General features: G+C 56.2%; 1 protein-coding gene across 2 annotated transcripts in view; it reads left to right on the forward strand.

Annotated features, from left to right (window-relative positions):
* Positions 1-4,372, forward strand: part of SEMA6C (semaphorin 6C) — an 85,108-nt gene extending 80,736 nt beyond the window's left edge. For both annotated transcript variants that reach the window (XM_067569549.1, XM_067569550.1), the window contains one exon: positions 1,996-4,372. In XM_067569549.1, coding sequence (XP_067425650.1) covers positions 1,996-3,248 — 1,253 coding nt within the window. In that variant the 3' untranslated portion in view covers positions 3,249-4,372. The remainder of the gene's footprint in view (positions 1-1,995) is intronic.
* The last annotated feature ends 17,042 nt before the right edge of the window (positions 4,373-21,414 follow it).

A 21,414-nucleotide genomic window follows, 5' to 3' on the forward strand; every position in this document is an offset into this window, starting at 1 on the left:
AAGTTACGCAGAGCGGCCCGAGCCAATGGACAAACTCCCGTTGACTGTAACAGGCTAGGGAGCAGATGTAGAATTTGGAAAGTCCCAAAGGGCAACATTATCTATCTATCTATCTATCTAATCTCATCCTCCCCGTCTGGCTAGCTGGCTAATCTCGTCTCTCTTTTTCTGGCCCTTTATCGCCTTGCCTTTTTCTCTTAGCTCCATGTTTTCTTGGGGCTCAGTGGCGACCCACTCCTGAGTCCCCCCTCAAAGGCCTCGAGTGGGGTGGAAGAGAGTCCTTTGTCTCTCTCTCCACGTCCATGTTTCCAGCTCTCTCTTGTCTCCAGTTTTCCATCCCTCTGTCTGGTCTTTGTCTCTTTCTCTCCTCTTCTCGCCCTCTGCTGTGAGCTTCCACAATTAGCCATCAGGCAGGCCTGATTGCTTTACCTGCCGCTCTGTGCTCTAGAAAGGAGGGCTTGTGCCCTGCTCTTCACAGCCGCCTGCCTTCTGGCAGCCTTGCGCTCCGCTGCTCCATTCCGTGTTTGCAGCACGCAGCTTTGAAATCAATCAGGCTCCCTCCACACAGTGTCATTAGGATAATGCCTGAGCGGCTCGCAAAGGGGAGAAAAAGAATAAAGAGCAGAAACAGCTGCACTCCCTGGCTAACGGGATGATTGAATTTCAAGGGATTTTCCCAGAGGAAACTGACACGTCGCATTTCCTGACTGGAGTAACTGGGTAAACTGGTTAGGACCAGTCACCCCAACTTCCAGCAGAACCCACTGGGGTTCTTCCTGCCTCTCCCCGCTTCTGTTTTTCATTTTCTCTCGGCAGGATTTCTGCCTCAACCAGAAGCAGGCATTGTTCAACATCCTCTGTGTTCTCCTAAGACTTCCTCCTCCATTGTTTGTGATCCCAAGAGGTTCCGTTCGTTCAAAGCAACAGCTAAGACTTGGATCAACATCCAAACCTTTAGTGAAGCGTACATTTTTGGCTCATGCAGGGGTAATGGGGTGAAATTGTCCAGCCTGTAATCATACAGGAGGTCAGGCTGCATGATCTAATGGTCCCTTCTGCTCTGAACATCTCTGAATCTGTCTTCAGATGCTCCATCTGACCCCCAGCCTGAATCTCCTCTTTATTACATCCCTGTGGGCTGGTCTACACTTAAAATTTACAGCGGCACAGCAGTATCGGTGCAAGCGGGCTGCTGTAAGAGCGCTTGTGTAGCCACGTTATGTCGAGGGGAGAGAGTTCTCCCGCCGACCTAATAAAACCACCTAAACGAGCAGCGGTAGCTATGTCAGGAGGAGAGCGTCTCCTGCCCACATAGCGCTGTCCACACAAGCGCTTATGCCGGCAGAATTGATGTCCCTCAGGGGGGTGGTTTTTTCACACCCCTGAGCGACAAACGTTTTGCCGTCATAAGTAAACAAGGCCTGAGACTCTATTGACTTTAAAGAAGTTGCTTCCCAACGGGGCCTTCTTGGCTTGCCCAGTGCTAGAAATAACACACCCACCCCGGGGCATCCTTGCAGTTTCGCACTGGCTCCGCAGAACTGACATCGCTTTCCATGCAGAGACAGTAGCCACTGGGCCCAATTTTACCCCTGGGCTAGATCAAAGGAGATAGTTCAGGTGTGAATCTTCCATGTTGCATCTTCATTGACTCCATACTGGCCATCAGATTCCATCTCCCATGTTCCATTCTCCATTCCATGTCAGTGCCGTGCAGTTCCCTGTCTGCAGTTCCAGAAATCAGTCAGCAAGAGCAAAAATTCTGGCATTTCCTTGACTTTTCCCTGTTTCATTCTGAACAGAAAACAGGAGAGAAAAGAAGCTGTGAGCTAAAGTCTCTGGCCCTTCCAAAATGGGTCCCAACCTGGGAAGGGTATTTAACTCAGATCCAGCCCACGAAAGGGACGTTCCTGCCCCCAGCCAGTTCCTCGGAAGCTATTGATGATGTTGATGGACGGATTGATTAATTTTTGTGCGTGTGTGTTGTGTTTGTAGGCGTGCGGCAGGAATCTGAAGGCAAAGACAGCTCCAAGAGCGTCCATTTCACCTTCCTCATTGGCTGCGTCTTTGTGGCGTTTGTCCTGGGGGCCTTCTTTTCCGGCTTGTTCGTCTCCTGCTACTGCAGCCACATGTTCCAAAAGACCAAGCACGTCAGCAAGGACCCCGAGAACACAATCCAGCGCCCCCTGTCCCTCCGGAGCTTGGCCAAGATGAATGGGCTACTGGACAACCCATCCAAGGACGGGCTGATGGAGACCTCCTCGCCGAAACTTTACACCACGCTGCTGCCCAGTGAGAAGGAGCCGCACAACAGGATGACCAAGGCCGGCGTGAAGGAGCACCCGGAGCTGTCCGGTTTGCCCACGCCTGAGTCCACCCCGGAGTTGCCCTTGAAGAACATGAAGGCCATCAGGAACCAATGGGAAAAGAACCAGAATTGCAACAACGCCAAGGAGTCGCAGGCCAAGGGCCACCTGTTCCACAGCCCCGTCTCCGGCGCCCAGGTCTTCCAGTTCCCCGGCGCCATGGTGCTGCCTAGCAACTTCCAAGGTTACGACCCATCGCTGGCCGGCTACCCGGATGAGAAGAAGATTCCCAATGTGGAGCGGGTGCTGGTGCGCCACTCCCAATGCTACCTGCCCAAGGGGGCGGAGGTGACCACACTGGAGGAGCTGCTGAAACACCTCCACGAGGCCAGCGGCTCCCCGAAGAAGCTGCTGAATGGGGCGCCCGGCCATCAGCCGGCCATCAGCCCCATGTCCTTCGCCAACAGGGTGCAGCCCAAGATCCCGGACACCGAAAGCGCCCCCTACTACAGCTCCTCCACCCTCCCCAGGGACAGCTTGCCCCGCAGGCTGGATGTACCGCCCGACGTCACGCCGCAGTCCAGCCTAGGGAAGCAGCCGCCGCCCAGGCACCCGTCGCAGAGACACTCGCTGTCCTCGGCACAGAAGCTCATGAACATAGCCGTGGGCGGGGCGCTGATCTCCCGGCAGCACAGCCTGAACCAGGTGGTCCGGCAGCACCCGCCCCCCACGCTCCTGACCCGCATGCACTCCACGGGCACGCAGGTGCCCCTGGATGGGCCCGGCGTCTTCCTCCCGCGGCAGCACGGCTTCGTCGACCAGGGCTCGCTGCCCAGGAACGGCGGCATCAAGAGATCGGCCTCCATGAAGCCCGACGTGCCGCCCAAGCCGCTCTTCCTGCCCTCGTCCCCCGTCAAGCCGGCCGCCCAGTTCAAGTACTGACTTCGCCAGCATCAGTGGGGGTGGAGGGGCAGTGCCGCCAGTGTTACCGGCTTCCCCTGTGGCCCCATCCGTGGCTCTGGGAGGCGGGCCGGGAGAACAATCAGCAGCAGCCAGGCAAAAAAAGAAAACCTCTGCCCCATGGATTTTTAATTTTGCAGCTAAAAGAGCGTTTTTTTAAAGAACAGGCATTCAGCATCTGTCCTCTCCCTCCATCCCCTCCTAACGCCCGAGCAAAGCGGCTTCCAGACCATGCAGCGGGCACCCTCCTGGGAGGAGAACGTGGCACCGAGCCCCCCCCCACTGCCACCGCATCCACCCCGCGTAAAAAGCTGTGGGGACGACGCTCGCAACAAGCCGCCTCCTTTCTTGCTCGACCTGTTCTGCTTTGTGGGGAGGCAGGGCTGGTGGAGCCCCGAGAGACACGCGCGCCTCTGTGCCATCGTATGGGTGCCTGTGGCTTCCCAGAGCCAGAGGGAACGGAAGCCAGGCCAGCCTTCCATGCCCAATGTGATTTTTGGTTCCAAACGACTCCAATGACCAGCCAGAGTGGGGAGAGAAAGGGGTTAAAGAGGGGATCACGCCTCAGTTTCTTCCTTGTCTCGCCTCCCCCCAGCTCCATTTAAGGCCCCAGTAACCTGCCTCTCACGGTTTTTTATTTATTAGACTAAACTGCTTTTTAATTTAAAAGGAAAAGCCGCACTGTAGCAGCATCCCACGCTGGATCCCGGCCGCCTGCATACCAGCACGCCGGTCAAGAAGATTTCAGAGCTCTCAGAGGCAGGTGAAAGCATCATCCTGGGACAGCCCATCTTGGGTGCAAAAACCATCTTGGGGAGGCGTGGGGGGTGGGATCAGAGAGATCCTAACCCAGCCAGCGACTCGACAGCCTCGCAGAGGGCTGGGACGCCGCAGACAGACCGCACTACGAGCCTTGTGGAACATACCTATAAATACTGTACATAGCTATAAATATATATATATATATTTCAACATAACTTCGCATAAGAGAAGTCAAATTTATCCTACTGTGTAGGACAGCGAACCATGCCCAGGCCACGCGTGCCACAGCTATGTACATGCGGTGGCAGGACAAACACAGCCCGCGTTGATGCCTGAATTATATAATGTCGTCATGCCCAAAGTGTGGTGGGTCATTTTTTTGGGGGGGGGGAGGTCCGGGGCGGAGGTCAATTACCCTCAAAGGCGTTTTGCACCAGAGCGTTAAAAAAGAAAAAGGAGGGGCACCCGCCATGAGAGCCGGTGTTTGGACTGATCATCAGTATAAGCGGGGAGGGGGTGGAGGGAGAGGGGCGGCACGATGCTCCACTTGGAGACAGGTCTGATCCATCTGACCCCACCCTCGCACTGGGACCCGGACCTGATCCAAAGCCCGCTGAAGTCAATGAGAGGTTTCCCATCACCTTCAGCCTGCTTTGGATCAGGCCCCAAAAGCCAGAAGATCAAAGACACCCAGCAACCCGCCATTGAGACCAACAGAGAACCCTCCCCCCCCCACTGAGGACAATGGAGAATCGCACACACACACACCGCGGTCGAAAACAACAGATCATCCCTTCCCTGCCCGCAGGGAACATCGGGGGCTCCCACTGGGAATAACGGAGAAGAGGACGGCGCAAGAACCAGGCTGGGGGGGGCCTCGGCACAGCCCAGTTTCAATCGCGAGCCGGGTGCACACTCTAGTTTTGGCTGAAGTCAGCTGGGAGCAGGGTTAGGTTAAACAGAAACCTGTGGTCCTCATCTCAGAACCGGAGTGAAACCAGTTTGATCAGCCCGGTGCAGACTGGCAGTTAACCAGCATCGTGGGCTCAGAGGAGCACCACTGAATTCGAGAGGGTTTCTGTCTCTGCCATCCCACCGCCCGCCAGCGGACACAGGCACATAGGAGGGTGCTGGGCCTGGCCAGAGGGTGAATCAGAGGAATTAGGGGGCGGACTAGCCCCCATAAGACACCATCTATTCCATCCCCCTTGGGCAGAGCAGGAGCATTTCCCATCGTCTGGTTCACATCCAGCCTCATCAGCATCCCAAGCCATGGGGCTCCCACTGCGACCCCAGGAGATGATCCTGCAGCGAGCATGGGCAGGAAGATTTCTCTGCGGTTCTGCTCCATTTTCCCATGCCCGTCCTCCTAGCACGGCCCTGTGGGCGCCCAGGCTGCTGCTCCTGCTTGGGTGTTCACATCCTTCACTAACAGCTGGATTAGGGTCGCTCCTAGAGGCCCAGCTGTGATTGTGGCCCCGTTCTGCCAGGTGCTGCGCAGACACAGAGACATTCCCTGCCCCAAAGCGCTCACATGTTAACTAGACCCCCGCAGACATGGCTGGGAGGGGAAACTGAGGTGCCAAGTGGGGAAGGCAGAGCAGGGAACAAGACCCAAGACTTATCCAAGCTGACCACGCAGTCGGACCCCCACCCTGTCTCCCTGGCTTGGCATCACAAAGACACCGTGGTAGGTGGCTGCTTTGAGTACTGCCACACTTGGTCTTATCTAAAAGCCACGCCCCGCTGATGGAGGCCCCTGGGTGAAACGAGGGGGCTGGGTCTCAGCCTGGTCTCCAGTGGGTGGCCACAGCAGATGCTGGCCGGGCAAGCCCAGAAAGTGCTCCAATGCCATAGAGAAAGCAGACCAGATGAGATTTGGATTATGGCTAAATGAGCTGCAGCGGGGGAAGGCATTCCCAACCCTACAGGGGGCAGGCAGGGGTTAAGGGGGGCAGTTAGCTTGCTGGGCAGTTTTCCTCCATCCGAGCAGGTGAGGTGCAGGACTGGGAGCCAGTAGCGCTGGGGTCTAAGCCTGGCTTTGCTGGAAAATTGCCACGTGACCATAGGCAAGCCACTCCGTGCCTCAGTTTCCCTCTCTGGAGAATGGGGATCGTGGTAGCACAAGCCACATGGAGAGAGCGCTACGAGTGCTGCTTGTTGTGATCACAGCCTGCCCTAGCGAGAGGTTTTTGCCCGGGATGGGGTGCGGGAAGGAATGGGGCAGTGACGTCACCTTCCCAGCCCACGGTCAGGCTGGGCGCCTTTTGCCCTTTTGACCCCGCTGTTCGCCGAAGAGGGCAGCCTGCCTGGCTGCCTGCAATTGCTCTCCCCAGCAGTGGGTTGTCGGGTGATTCGCCAGTCCCATTACACGATGATACGGGGCACGTAGCACAAGCCGGATGGGACGCCAGCGTTCTTACCTGAAATTACTTCCAAGAGCAGAGCCATTTAAAAAAAAACAAGCGTGTGTGTGTGTGAGAGAGAGAGAGACACGGAATACGTAATTGGCTGGGCTTGGCCGAATGAGTTAGCTGGAAATTACTGAGCCAGAGTGGTAGAGATTTGTTCAGGCAGTGAATTATATACTGCAGCGGCAGCCAAGCTCATTTGCCCCAGCGATTTAATTTTCCAGCAGGCTGTTGATGGTTTCCATCGAGAAGGCTGAATTGAGGCAGCACACGCACACAGCAGGGAGGAGCGGGCTTTAGTCCCCACTGAGTACCCCTCGATAGCCCTGCCTTCAGGCCGTGGCCCCACCCTTCCGGGGCAGGAGGGGGCAGTTCAGCAGCAGGTCACACCGCTGGGAGCTGTCATGTCAGGCTGGCTGCAGACTCAGGCAGGCGTCAGTCGCACGCAAGGTATGTTTCCTGGGCATCCACGAGAGCACTTCACGGCAATTCACCCTGGCTGAGGCTCTGTCCCAGCATCTCTCTGTGCCCCAGGGCAGCTTCCTGTTAGGGCCTGATCCTGTGGAGAATCCATGGCACAGCAAAGAGCAGCTCTGCTGTCTGGCAGACACAGGAGCAGGGCCCCCACCCCCCGGCTTTCCTGTCTGGCCAGTGTTATCCTGGGAGATCTCTTCCACAGCCAGCTCTGACAGGCATCGTACAGCTTCCTCCGCTAATCACAGCACTATGCTCTGAGCACTCCGGCCATTCCGGCTCGCTCGGCCCCATCACCGTCGCATCTGGGTCCCTCGCAGTCTTTTCTGTGTTCATCCTCACAGTCCCCCCCCCCCGGTGAGGCAGGGCTGTTGTCCGCCCGGGACAGGTGGGGAAACTAAGGCACAGAGCTGCGAAGGCCATGTCCACACTGCGCACTAAGCCTAGCCTCTGACTCGGGTTTGAGCCCCGGCCCCATGTCCGTCCACACCCAAATCAGTCTGACCGGTGTCAGCATGCCCCAGCCCTTGGCCCTTGGCTTCCCCCGTCCTGCTGCAGCTGGATTCCAGGCCCTCGCCTAGCGCAGGGCGGACGCAGCCCCGTGGCAGAAGGACTGCGTGGTGCAGTACGGAGGCGTTAGCGGGGCCAGGAGACCCAGGCGCAGCATGTGGAAGCCTGGGTTAACCCTGCTGCGTGGACTCTCAGCGCAGGCTTGGAAACACCAACAGACCTGCAGCCCCCCAGGCAGAGTGGAGACGCCTGGAGCGACATGCCCAGGTCTCTAGCAGATCAGGGAACTGACCCAGGGTCAGGCGAGTGCCCCACTCATGAGCCGTCCCGCCTCTCCACGTGGCACAGCCCACGCCCGCCGGGGCAGCGCAAATCAATGGCAAATGAGCAGCCCATCTCCTCTGGGGGGGAGTGCCGATGGTGTGGGGGGGGCAGCGGGCCCGGCTGCAGGGTGACCTTGGTGGAAGCAGAGCAGCGGGGCAGGCGTGATGCTTTGGGAAGGGGAATGCTCTGAGGGGCACAGGCTGGTGGGGAGGGCCGGCACATTCCCAAACCTGGCTGGCTGCAGTCAGACCACACACACCCCCTGCAACCCACAGAGCCTAGGCCACACCGCAGCTGCCAGCAACACTCCAGCACCTGGGAGTCAGCCCAGGGAACATGCTCCTCGGGTCAGCGAACAGGCAGCGCGGCCTAGTGGATAGCGCCCTTCCTAGCTCTGCTGGTGGGCTTGGGCTAGTCACTGCCTGGCTCTGTGCCTCAGTTTCCCCTCCCACCCTTGTCTGCTTAGACTGTGCGCTCTTCAGGGCAGGGACTGGCTCTCATGCTGTGTCTGTGCAACATACTGTGCAGTGGGGCCTTGCTCTCAGCTGGGGTCACTAGCTGCTATGCTAACATGAACATAAATGCCAGCCATGTTGCTAAGCACGTGGGCTTCCCACGCCACCATCTACAGACAGAGCACTTGGAAAGGCAGCTAGCTCTTCTTCTGCGAGCCCATAAATAACCTGTGGAACTCACTGCGACAGGATAAAACAAACAAATCACCGAGCGAGGTTTAAAAAGAAAGGAGTGAGAGGCATATCCAAAGAAACAGCAGTGATGCTGGCTAGGCTGATAGACATGGTCATGGGCTAGGGAATTTGCAGCCAGTCTGAACAGGCCGTGGCTATTATACAAACTACAGACATCAAGGGGTTCTGTGCAGCTCAGGTTCCAACCCTGTCTCCTTTGTTTACCAGGGCTCACACCCTCTACAGCATACTGAGTCCTCTAGTGGCTGAATAATGTACTACAAGTAAGCCTCTCATCCATCCCAGGCTTCAGGGCATCAGCTGATCCCCAGCAGGAGGTCAGGAAGAAATGTTCCTAACCTGTTTTCTCTCCTCTCTGGTTAGACATGTGAGCTGGGTGTGGTTCTCAGCTGATCAATCCAGTCTGCTCTGGGATATATTTTCATGGCTTTAAGGCCAGGAATCTGACCCCCTGCATAATACAGGCCTCCCATACAAATCTGAGAGTGGGAAGTCTCCCTGTTTTCGGAAATGGGAAACTGAGGCACAGCACAGAGAAATGATTCACTTGACAAGTAAGAGCCAGAAACAGAACCCAGACGTCCTGCTTCCCAGTCTCCTGCTACACGCTAGGCCCCACCTTCCCCATGGCCTCAGGCAGGTGTAGCAGAAGCAGTGTCTGACTCAGTGCCAATAGAGATGGGCAGCCCCCATGGGCAAAGGTGAGAGATGAATCATCTGCCTCGCTACACAATCACACACCCCCAACACGTATTCACAACCAATATACACACACACACACACCCCCAAATCCATATCCCCTCCATAATCACACACACCCTGACACACAGTCACACCCAAGACCCAATCACACACCCTCTCCACACACAAGCACACACCCCGACACATATTCACAATTGATATACAGTCACACACACACCTCTGACACACAATCACAACTGATACACAGTCACAACATCCCAGCGTGCGCACACACATGCACACCAAACATCCCAACCCACACACATCTCCCATCACACAATCACAACCCAAAGTCCACACACACTACTGACACACAATCATGATTGATATACAGACACACAACACCCCAAACACGCCTGACCCTCAGACCTCCCAATACACAATCACACCCCAGAACACTGATCCTAGTTCATAATCATGACCCATCCCCCATAATCACACCTCCCAACACAAAGTCGCACACCTGGAACACAAAAGCAGACTATCTGGGCAAAGACCCATGCAGAAGGGGGAAATCATGGATCGTCCTGGTGACGCTGACTAGACAAATGTGCCAGATTGCAAGGGAGGAGTGACACACTTTTCGTCTCTAATCATCAGACTTTTTCCTACATGCATCCGGTTTGATCAGCACCTCGCACCCCAACTGACATCACCCCCACGTGCTACGCTGTGCCACCCCCAGGTCTGCCCCAGTCTCTGCTGCATCACGTTGTTTCCAGTGGCTCAGGGTGGCCCACGGGACCAGGTTTTCCAGAGGGCCCGGCTCACACGGAGTTCAGGGGATGGCGTCTCCCCCTCCACGTTCTCAGGGGCGAGCTGCTGGGGACCACTCGGTTCTAAACACTGGCCGTGCCCCCTGTAACTTACACCAGGACATGACCCGGGCTGGGGAGCAGAGGGTGAAACACGGCTGCATGTGGCTGTATTTTCCTTCCCAACCCCCCCCCCACTCAGCTCCCCCCTCGATCTGCTTTGATTTGTTTTCCCAGCTCTGCTATTTATAAAGAGCCCCTCCTCCCCCCCAACGCGCTTAGATTTTGTATGGCTTAGTTCAAAATAATAAGAGGAATGTATATCCACAGCAGTGCGACTCGCTGGCGATTAGCCAGGCCACGACAATCGAAAGCAGGTGTTCCTGCTGGACGGATTGCAGCCAAATAAGGCCAGGAACTCAGCGAGCCTCGCCAATTTCCCCTCTCCTTTCCTGCCGCCAGGGCCAGAATAGAGGGCTAGCTCCTCGGCTGGTGGAAAGGAGGACAGCCCCCCCGCCACGGAGCCACGCTGAGTTACGCCAGCTGAGATCTGGCCTAGAACCTCCTGCGCGTATCTGCACGGGTTGTTCTCTAACTGCTAAATGGGGAGCTGTACCACCAGCTACGCTGCACAGGCTGGGCTGTTATTGTAGGGTCCGTCGGTGCAGGGGCTGGGCATGCCGGGCTGTTATTGTAGGGTCCATCGGTGCAGGGGCTGGGCATGCCGGGTTGTTATTGTAGGGTCCATCGGTGCAGGGGCTGGGCATGCCGGGCTGTTATTGTAGGGTCCATCGGTGCAGGGGCTGGGCATGCTGGGTTGTTATTGTAGGGTCATCAGTGTTGCACCAGTTTGTTACGGGAGGGTACGCACTACAGCCAGCAGCGCTATCTTTGCCGCTCCCTCGCTGGAGTTCTGTTTCAAAGCCGAGCGCCAACTCACTCTGCGTCACCTTCGCCTCTGCCAGCGCAGCTGATTACTATTCCGAGAGGCCTGGCTGTCACAGCTGAGGACTGCGAGTGGAACAAGCGGGCTCGGGAGGGCTGGCCTGGGGGCGTCCCGAGTTCATAAATAATCCGGGACTCGCTGCTCCTTCTTAAATATTTTAAGCAGCGTTTTTCCGAAGGCGGTTTAAGTGCTCCTTGCATAATTCTGTACTTAATGGCGCTTCAAATAACCGAACTGGATTCAGATCCCCCGGCGCGGGATTCAGAGGGGTCTGCAAAGGAACAGCTGCCAAACAAGAAACCAGCCCATCAGCGCAACCGGGGCTAGATAAACCTGGGTCCTGGCACCTGATCAGTCTGGTAAAAATTGTCCAATGTGCCCAAGCCTCGTTTTAAAAGTAACTAAGGCCAGGATGCTCCAAGGCCCACAGACGCCTCCTTCCCACTGATTTCGCTGGGTGTCGAGCACCTAACGACACAGAGATAGACATCGAAATGCCGTGGAGGAACTTGGCCTGCGTTATTTTTGAAAACGGGTCTTCGGCACTTTGGAAAATGTTACCCAGGCTAGTGACTAGGACGCCTGGGTTCTGATCGTGGCTGACCAACAGTTTGTCACTGGAAATGTGGGTCCATCAAACTCGAGATCATCCCCAAGCCATTTGAATGCAAATGTTCAATTTTCCAATCGGGGAGACGGCGCCTGAGCAGCGTCGTAGTGAATCGACACGTCCAACCACAGTTTGCTTTGGTTTTGCGTTCAAACGGCACGTCGTTCTGCTCTTTGGAAGTGGAAAAATGTTGGCTTAACCCTATCGCTTGGGGGTGCTTTAGGGTTTTTTTAATCTGCTTTTTCCAGTGGAAGGCGGGGGAGGGTAAAGTGGGGAGAGGAAACACTTTTTTACACTTTTTCACCTTTTTGAACTGAAAAAAGTATGAGGAAGAAGAAGCGATTCCAAGGTCAGAAGAGCCCACTGTGACGTTCCTGTGTAACACAGGCCAGAGAACTTACCCACAAATAATTCCTGGAGCGTAAGAGGGCCAATGAGGGGGCTAGTTTCTTCATTTTTATAACTTCGCCCAGCCTTTTGCCCATGGAAGTAAGAGAGAAGGGGGTATAACCCCCTCAAAGCCCCAAACCAAAATGGAAACCGGCATTTTTTGATTTCCCAAAAAGAAACATTTTAAAGACGAAACAAAACCAAAAATGTCTCCCTTCGTATCAAATGGACATTGTGAAATGTTCCTTTTCCAAATGGCCCCAATAAAGGGGTGTTTTCCAGTGGGAAAATCTTGCAGGGGGATTTATTTCCAGTAGCACAACTGGCTGTGCCACTGGCCTGTTGGGTGACCACGGGCACTTGCTTTCTCTGTGCCTCTGTTTCCCCTCCTACCCTTTATTTACCTTGTAAGGCCCAGATCCTCAAAGGTATTTAGGTGCCTAGCTCCCATGTACCTTTGAGGCTGTGGGCATACGTGTTTTGTCTCTCCCTCTGTGTCTGAGCCGTGCCTGAGACAATGGGAGCCTGATCTCAGTTGGCACTACCGTAATACATCTCATTTTTTTCTCTGGAGGGCTGGGCGGATGATACACATTTCCTTTATATTTTTAAGAATCGACAGCAGTAAAATACTTGTCTGGAGAAATCCAAGGAGTTTCCCAGGGCCTGAGGATCCTAGGGAATGAGGTGTGGAGTTTTATGCCACTGCTTTTCCAATCTGGCCTGGATTTGATTTGAAGTCACCAGGCCCGATTCTCTGCTGCGGGGCCCGATTCCCCAGCAGCCTGTTGCTCGTGCAGTCATTTACACCAGAGCCTAGTGGGGGGCGAAGGCCACCAGAGCCAGTAGATGGCTGTCCACATTGCACTGCGCAGGGCAGGGGAGAACCGGGCCCTTCATGAGCTTGCTGCTGTGATGAGTTTGTTAGGTCTCAGCCCAGTTCCGGGTGAATGCATGCCAATGGCGCCCGGCTGTCACTCCAGGTGGCTCCACTTGGCTCCCTCCCTGGCAGCCCCAGCAGAGAGGCCAAGGATCCAACAGGCCCCAGAGACTAGCTGTTCTCGTGCCTCACTAAGGGGGTCCAGCATGTGGGGCAGCTGACCCAGCTGCTGCCTGGGGATAAGCAGAGGCCTCCAGCCGGCAGAGATGCCAGTGCAGAGGAGAATGGCCTGGCTAGATGAACTCCCTGGCCCAGATGAAATAGCATTAACTCGCCATTGTGCAACTCCCTCCGCCTCCAGCATCCTGTGACCCCCACCCTGCCACCACCTGCCCTTCAGGAAGCTCTCTTGTGAATGCAGCTATTTAGAACGGCATGGCCCATTCATTCACCAGCCGGGGAAGGAACTACTCCAAACAATGCATCCAGACGGGGAACAATGAATGGGACCCTGGCACTGGGCGGCCAGGCTGAGCTCCATTGTCAGAGCTGATCTGGGAGAAATGGGAATATGTGGGGGGAGCCTGGGATAGCCCTGTACCCAGATGCATGCAGCTGCAGCGTGCCTGGACCCCATGCACTGAATACACTGAGGGTTGGCTCAGCCATCAGCTGTGTTACATGGGGTGGGATGGGAACCATCCGCTTCCCGCGCAGAGCTAGGCATTCATGTGCATGTGTGTGTGTGTAACAGGCCCTTCACACCCACAAACCCAGACACGCCCACTCCCAGGCATGCTGGTGGGTCTGGGAGTGGAGCTACAGGATTCCTCATGCAGGTTTGCACACACGGGTGCACACAGCAGCGAAGACATGGCAGGGATGTGTGTGTCTGTGTGTGCATGTGGAGCTGGGATGCAGAGGGGGTGTGTGAGTTGGTGGGGTGTGTGTGCGGAGCTGGGTGTGGATCTCTGGGGCCCGCTGTCAGGCCCGTTGCACCAGGATGGGTGGCTTTGCGCAACCCCCACTGTGATGCAAAGCGGGCAGCATTATTGGCATCCTCGCTAACCACCCTCCGGCAACCAGGCGTGTCTGAGAACAAACGGACACCAGGAAGTGACAAATACTGCGCCCTGCTGAGACTGCAGGGGCAGGGATGGCATGCAGAGAAATAGGACAGTGTCCCTTTAACTAGCCTGCCAGCCCTCTGGCCGCGCTCACAGCAGCCGGAGCAGCGGTGTAACTCAGCCTGGCACGTTCAGCGATAGATACAGTCATCGGCCCCCGTCCCTACCCTTTACACAGGGCTCTTCCTCCATAGATCTCAAAGCGCTTTACCTTGGCAGCGTGTATTGCCATTTTACAGCTGGGGAAACTGAGGCACAGAGAGGGGCCATGACTCGTCCAAGGTCACCCAACAAGCCGGAACCAGGAATTAGAGCCCAGCCCACCCAGGTCCTAGGACCCTACCCCCTAGGCTGCACCAGCGAACTGTCTTGTTGGCTCCTTCGTAACGCCACAATGTGGGGGAGGGGGAGAAGGGCTAGCCTGGGTTTCAGCCTGGGGAAGCTTGTGGGTCCCCTCTCCTAGCACGAAGGCTCATTTTCTTTTTAATGCTTTTGGAAGTACTGAAACGTTTGTGAGTCCTGCGTATTACACGCGCCCGGCTGGAGTGACGCCAGCCTTCAGCCGCATTACACCGTGGCTGGCGTCCCGGCCCGTGGCTGCCCCGGCTCCCCGAGTCCCTGCGGGACTGGGCCGGGATACGGGCTGATGGGCACTGACTCAACAGATCTGACAGCAGGAGCTTAGCTCAGGCAGCCCCTGCTTTCCTGCCCCCCAAACGCCACCTGGGGCCCAAGGCAGGAGTCCGCTGCCTGGATTCCCCCGTCCTCCCTTCTGTCCCCTATCACGCCCCCCGGCGAGATACAGCCATCCCTTCAGGCAAGACCCCTGCGATGGTCGCTATGTGTCACCTGCATACACAACTGCACGGCCCCCCCACCCGCACAAGTGTACACCTGCACACGCACAAATCCCTTTGTGTCGCACACGTGTTCCTCACGCAGCCAGGCCTCCGCTCTGCACCCACAGGGTCATGCAGGGGCAGCACCACATTCAGGGGCGGGGGAGCTGTGCCAGAATCACCCGGGAACTTCTGAAGGGGAGCCAGAGCCCTGGGAATTAGTTTTGCCTGAAAAGGAGCAACGGCCTTGTGCCAACAAGCCTCTCCTTGTGGCGAAACCTGGCTGAGCAAGTGGGGATTCGAGCCGTTGCACCATGGCAATGGGGGATGGATTTTTTTCTGCGTGTGGATTATCCCTGAGGGGCTGGAGCGGCCCTCCCCCTGCCCTCATCACCCCTGGTTTAGTTATTGATCAATCGATCGTGCACCGTGTGAATGTCCCTGCATCGACTTGGAACGTTTCACTGCCCGTGTTTCCTGTCTGTTTTCTGTGGTTCCTCAACCGGTCCACTGCCAGCGAGGGCAGGTGGCTCGGCTCTGGGAAGGAGGGCAGATCTGTACTGCTGCTTGGGGAAATGTTGGGGGAGGGAGGTGTTTGTGTGTGTGTGGAGGCGTGCATTTGTGTGTGTGTGTGCATTTGGGTTTGTGTCCACCTTTGTGTGTGCCGGTGTGTGTGGTTGTGCCTTTGTGGGTGTGCACGCATTTATATTTGTTTGTGTGCGCATATTTGTGTGTACAATTATATTCATGTGTGTGTGCGCGCATGTAAATATGGGAACAGTTATTGCAAACTGTCTGGGGCCGTGCCTGTCTCTTTGTTCTCTGTCTGTACAGCACCTAGCGCAATGGAGGCCCGGTCCATGCCTGTGCTTCCATAATGCACTTAATACTAACAGTGGGGTGTATTATGGTAACACCTGGTCCTGGGCTCCCGACTCTGCTAGAGGAGCCTTGCTTGGAAGAAGGAGGCCCGGATCAGAACAGGACGTTGTAGACCCTATCACAGAAGTACAGCCATGTCCAGATGTGCTGGATTCCCCGTCCACTTGCGGCAGCCTGTGGGACCCGCACAGGAAACCCCTGGGGAATTAGGGCCACCGCCGGCTCATCTACCTGCTGATGATCTAGGTCAGGGGGCGAGCGGCAAAGCGGCAAATCGTACAGCTGCTGCCAAATGATTCGGCTTCCTCCTGGCTAGCGGAACTGCCGAGGGACCTGCCCAGGTCAGGCGAACGGGCGGCGCGATGGCAAACGAAACTGCACGTCGGCCGGTGCTGGCGGCTGGAAGGAACCAGCTGAGTGAGACATGTGGCATCCCGGATTTTCAATGCGCTGTGGATGTAGAAGAAAGACCTGGGGGTTACTACGGACAGCATAATGTAAACCTCTGCCCAGCCCTGTCCAGCCACCAAGCCTTAGACGGTAGAAGGATTAAAATGAGGACAATAGTCTCATGCCATTATGGAAATCAGCGGATCGCTGCGCCCTGCAGTGCTGTGTGGGGTTCTGGCAGCCCCATGTGAATGATAATTTATTCATTATTATTACGCACCCCTGTCTTAGAAAAAACAGAACTAGGGGTTCAGAGAGCAGTGATGGAAACCATCCACAGTGCCAGCTGGCGTCAGCGTGCTTTAGCCCAAAGGGCAACCAACTGGGCGCCAGGACACCTGGGTTCTAATCCGAGCTCTGTCACCGTGTGAGTCTCTGTGCCCCAGTTGTCTCTTTATTCTGTGAGCTCTTTAGGGCAGGCATGATCTGTGAACGCAGAAAGTATGTATGTACAGCACCTAGCACCTTGGCACCTCTGGAGGCGGTTGTATTTGATTAACACTAACCCTGGTGGTTGGGCCTTCCCCATTAATGCTGTGTGGGTTCTCCACGGCCCTGAGGGACTCTGAAGGGTTCACCACCCCGGTGATATTGCTGGAAGCTTCAAACCCCGTCTGCAATCCACGCCAGTCACTTTTTCCGGCTAGCGGGAGAATTGGACAAGCCAACAGGCCCCCCTCGTGGCCAGCTGAGCTCAGTACATGCTCATCGGAGCTTGGACTCGCCAGTGTTTGTTAGTGCTAAGGTAGCCCCTCCAGCCCCGAACCGAGTTCAGGAGCCCGTGGTGTCAGGTGCTGCACAGACACGGAGTGAGGGCTGGCTCCTGGCCTGACGTGCTCCCAGGATAAACAGACAAAGGGTGCGACGGGTTTGCCACAGGCAGCGCCAGGAAAAGACTCCCAGCCCGCGGGTTCTCAGCGGGCCCAGGCTGCTGCTCAAAATTCATATTGGGGAAAAGCCTGTTCCTGTTGGTCTCATTTAATCGGTAGCCCCCAGCCAGGCTGTATTGGCGCTCCAGCCAAAATATAGTGTAGGGCTCGGCCAGGCCAGTACTGATCTGCTCACATGATGGGCCTCCTACACTTCCTAGATGCTGATCTTCCAGCACAAACCAGTAGAGGCTCGTGTGCTTAGTTCTGAAGACCCCGAGTTTGAATCTTGCTGTCGGAGCAGTAGCTAGCTATACATTCGTATGAATGCTGTTGTTGTTTTTTACCAGCTGTACTTGGGTAGCACCTTCCCCAGTCCCGGCCCAAGTGTGCCAGGAGCTGTACAAACACAGCTCCACGAGACCCCCTCTGCCCCAAAGAGCTAAAAATCTGGTCTCCCTGTCAGGCTAAACGCAGGTTTCAATTTGCCAGTCTCCCTGGCCCTGGATTCCCCGCATTCCCCACTTGCTGGGCTCTGGAGCTCCAGGGGTTGGTCAGGATGCGTGTGGGGGTTGTCAGCGGGTGTGCGCTGGCCAGGCTTTGAGTGAGGAGGTTGTGGTGCTGTGTGTGTTTGTTGCGCAAATAGCCCCTCCCCAGAGGCTCTCCCCTATGTCCTCAGCCTCCCCCCCCACACCCCCAGCCCTCTCTCCACATATTCCCAGCCCAGACAATGCTGCCAGAGGCTCCGTGCCAGCCTGCACAATGGCTGGCAGAGCCGGGGATGGCCTGGACCAGTACAGTGTGACAGCATTCCCTGCTGGAGCCCTGCGTACGTTCAGCCACTCGGCACCCCCCGGGCGTTGGCAGGTCTCAGCTCAGCCCAGGACACCCCCTTCCCTCCAGCACTGGCCGCTTGGTGCAGCGCGTGGGCAGGGATGCCGGGCAGCACCCGGGCTCAGGCATCACTGGATTACTAGCGAATGAGTTACCTCCTGCGTTGCTCTAGCTACTGGTTGCCACGGGCAACTGCTTCGAAGCATCCCAGGTGTCGCTGTGCGCACAAGATCGGAGGCGATCAAGCATGGTCTCTGAGGAATGGGCAGAGGGGACTCGGGGTCCGGTGTCCACCAAGGGAAGGGTTAAACTTTGGGGACCTTCTCTGGCCTGTGCTAAGCAGGAGATGAGACTGGACGATCACAACGGGCCCTTCTGGCCTTGGAATCTGTGAATCTAAGAATCAAACCCCTCCCCGGTTGAGCAGTGAGGGGCGTCTCGGAGCCGCACACCACAGCTCAGGCACCAACAAGTAGAAGAGGGAACTGCCTGGCAGGCCGTCACCGTTCCTGAGTATCCCCGGGGGGCATCACCGCCAATGCAGGACCCCGGGCCGGGGCAGCGAGGGGCTGTGCTACACACGGAGCTCTGCGCACCGGCGGTACGTACCAGTGGTGACCGCGACTGGTTCTTTCTGGGGCCTGGGGCTCTCTCCTGAGCCCTGACCCCACTCGGTTCTTGTGCAGGGGGGCGGGATGGAGCAGGACCTGGATGCACAATCTTAAGAGACATTCATGCACAGAGCTGCTCTGGAGTGGGACAGGGGCACCGAGCCTCCCAACTTCCAGGGTGTGCTGTGCGTGAGTGTGAGGGAGAGAAATTCCCACGCTCCAATGAATATTTTCAAACCCACGGGGCAGAAGCCCCAAGCCCCGGGAAATGCTGAGTGAGAATTTAAGCCCTAGGAGGGTGTGTCTATGCAGAGTGTGTAATAGATGTGTGTGTGTGTGTGTGTGTGTGTGTGTAAAATAGAGGTTTAGTGTATGTGCGGGTCTATGATATGTAGCTACAAACTGAGAGTGTCAAAGGAAGCTGAGCGAGACATGCCTCATATCCACTGAATTTCCATGAGAGGTGGGCGCATAACTACTTTAGGCTCCTTTAGTCTCAGCGACAGTGGGCTGGGCTAGCATGCAGGGTGCAGGCGACAGCTGTGCAGAGAAGTGTGTCTGTGTGTGTGAGACAAGCTCTGTTCTGCATAAGGGGTTAACATCTTTAGCTCGGAAGATATAGGGGGTGGGGGCTTTTTCATACAGTTTAAGGCCATGTACAGAGGTAAAATGACCTCCCTGTGTCTGGTCACTTCTCCCATTTATACATCCAAGGATGGCATTCGTCTTTTGCCTCAGCATGACAGAGAGAGAGAGCACACAGTCAGTTGCTTGTCCATTGCGTCCCCTGGATCCCTTTCAGACTCTCCTTTCCAACAGACAGCCTCCCCCCACCCCGCCACTTCTGAAGGCCTGGCCAGCCTTCCTTGGTCCTCGCTGGATACCTTTGTCTTTGGCTGTATTAAAACACAGCTTGTTAGAAAGGGCCCAGCTTACCCCAGGACCCAGATTGCTCTGTGTGACTGCCCCATCCTCGTCAGTATCCACCGCCCTTTGTGTCCTGCAGATTTTATCAGCCGTGATTTTATATTTGCTTCCAGCTCATTGATGAAGCTGTTGAATAGCACTGGGCCTTGTGCTGCCTCCCGCAGAGCCCCCTCAATTCGATGAAGATTCCCCCTTGACAAGGACTTGGAGATCCGTCAGTGAGTCAGTTCTTCATCCATTGAACTTTTGCCCGATTTACAGTGGACGGGGCTTGTTCCGTACTCAGGATGTGGTGCTGCACCGAGTCCATCACCTTACAAAAGTCGGCCCATCACGTCGCCGCAGGTACTCGCAGCAGCCGAGCCCGTGTGCTCCACAAAGGATGAAATCAGGTTTGTTTGGCATGACCGGTTTGCCATAAAGCCACGCTGACTGGCGTTAATTGCACGGCTATCCTCTCTAACCTGTTATCATTTGAACCCTCTAGCAGCTTTTCCATTATTTTGCCCGGGCCTGAAGCCAGGTTAAACAACTGGCCTAGATGGGTCATTCCAACAGCGGCACTCTCCCAGGCTTCGGGAATTTCCCCCCCATTCCAAAACGTAATAAAATTAACAGCAATGGGCCACATAACTCCTCGGAGACCTGAGTGCTCTCCCGCTGCTGAGAAGGTGGCTGTATGGCCTAATGGACAGAACGGTGGCAAGGAATCGGGAGAGCTGGGTTCTGTTCTTGCCCCCGGGGTGATCTTGGGCTTGCCACGCCCCTTCTCTGTGCCTCAGTTTCCCCACCTGAAAAACAGGGATAATGATATTGACCTTCCTTGCAAAGTGCTTTGCAATTTGCTGCTGAAAGGTGCCCGGTAAGAGCTGGGGATAATAACTGAGGGAGTACAAAGGCAGCTCTGAATGACCCCAGCTGAACGGCCAGGATGAGTTGTTACCCCAGTGGGGTGGATGTGTGAGGGAGCCTGGAGGAAACCCCACCCATGCCCAATTTCCTCTCTTCAGCCCTACCTCCTGCACCAGCTGCTGGGATTGGAGGTAGCACAGCGGTCCTGATGCCCCTGCCAGGCTCCCTCCACGCCAGTGATCCTTAGAGCTGGGTTCAGGGCTGCTACGCACCCGTGGTAGTGGTGGCAGAGGAAAAGGTGGGTGCCTGAGTGCATGGGATGCTTGAAACCAGGCTGAGGAAAGGCCGGGGGACTAGACTGGTGGCAGCAGTCCTGCCCTGGCTCCTGGCTGGGGGGGACCTGCTGAGGCTGCTCTGGTGTTGCTGGGCATAGAGCCCTGCGGATCTAACGGTATGAAGCGGTGTTCTGATTGCAGGTCCAGAAAGTAGCCAGTGTCGACCCTCCAGGCCCATCACTCCTCACCATGGCAGAGGATGTCATCAGCACCACCCTGTCCATGCCGGGAGCTGCCCTGCCTGGCCTGGCCCTGACCCTGGAGCAGAAGGCAGCCTTTGTCTTCATCTTCTTCCTCTTCATCTTCCTGGGCCTCTTGATTATCCGCTGCTTCCGGATCCTGCTGGACCCGTACCGGAGCATGCCCCCCTCCACCTGGACGGACTACATAGAGAAAGACACTCTTGATTACCGCCTCAGCTGAGTGCGGGGCTGGGGCTGAAGGCTCTTATTTTAGCAAGGGCAGAGGAGGGATTCCCATGAGCCAGGCGTCCCAGCTTGTATAGCTTGCTAGGACTCTCCCTTCCATGGCAACAAGCTACCTGCCCGTGGGAACCCGCCCCACTGGTGCCTGGCCTGAGGTCAAAGGAAGCCCTTAGGTATGTGCCAGTGGCTGGAAGGATGCGGCCACACGCACTGACCAGCAGCTCTCTGACCACTGATGCAAGCTCTGGTCAAGCCTCATCAGGGCGCAGGGGAAGCTTTGTCCTTCAGTCAGGACAGTGCTTGAACTCCAGGCCCCATCCGGGTTACAGAGATCATTACACGCTCATTGCCTTCTCCTTCCCAGTGCCGGCTGTGACGGCAGCCGCTCTCGCAGCGCTGAGGGGGCGTGATGGACGCCAGCTGCATTGGCAGAGTCTCACTGTCCTGTGCAAGGTTAGGTAGGGACCTGCCAACAGTCCTGCAT

This window comes from Emydura macquarii, unplaced genomic scaffold, assembly GCF_026122565.2.
Source record: "Emydura macquarii macquarii isolate MOO-44397 ecotype Brisbane River unplaced genomic scaffold, CSIRO-AGI_Emac_v2 contig_2924, whole genome shotgun sequence".
NCBI classification, from domain to species: Eukaryota; Metazoa; Chordata; order Testudines; family Chelidae; genus Emydura; species Emydura macquarii.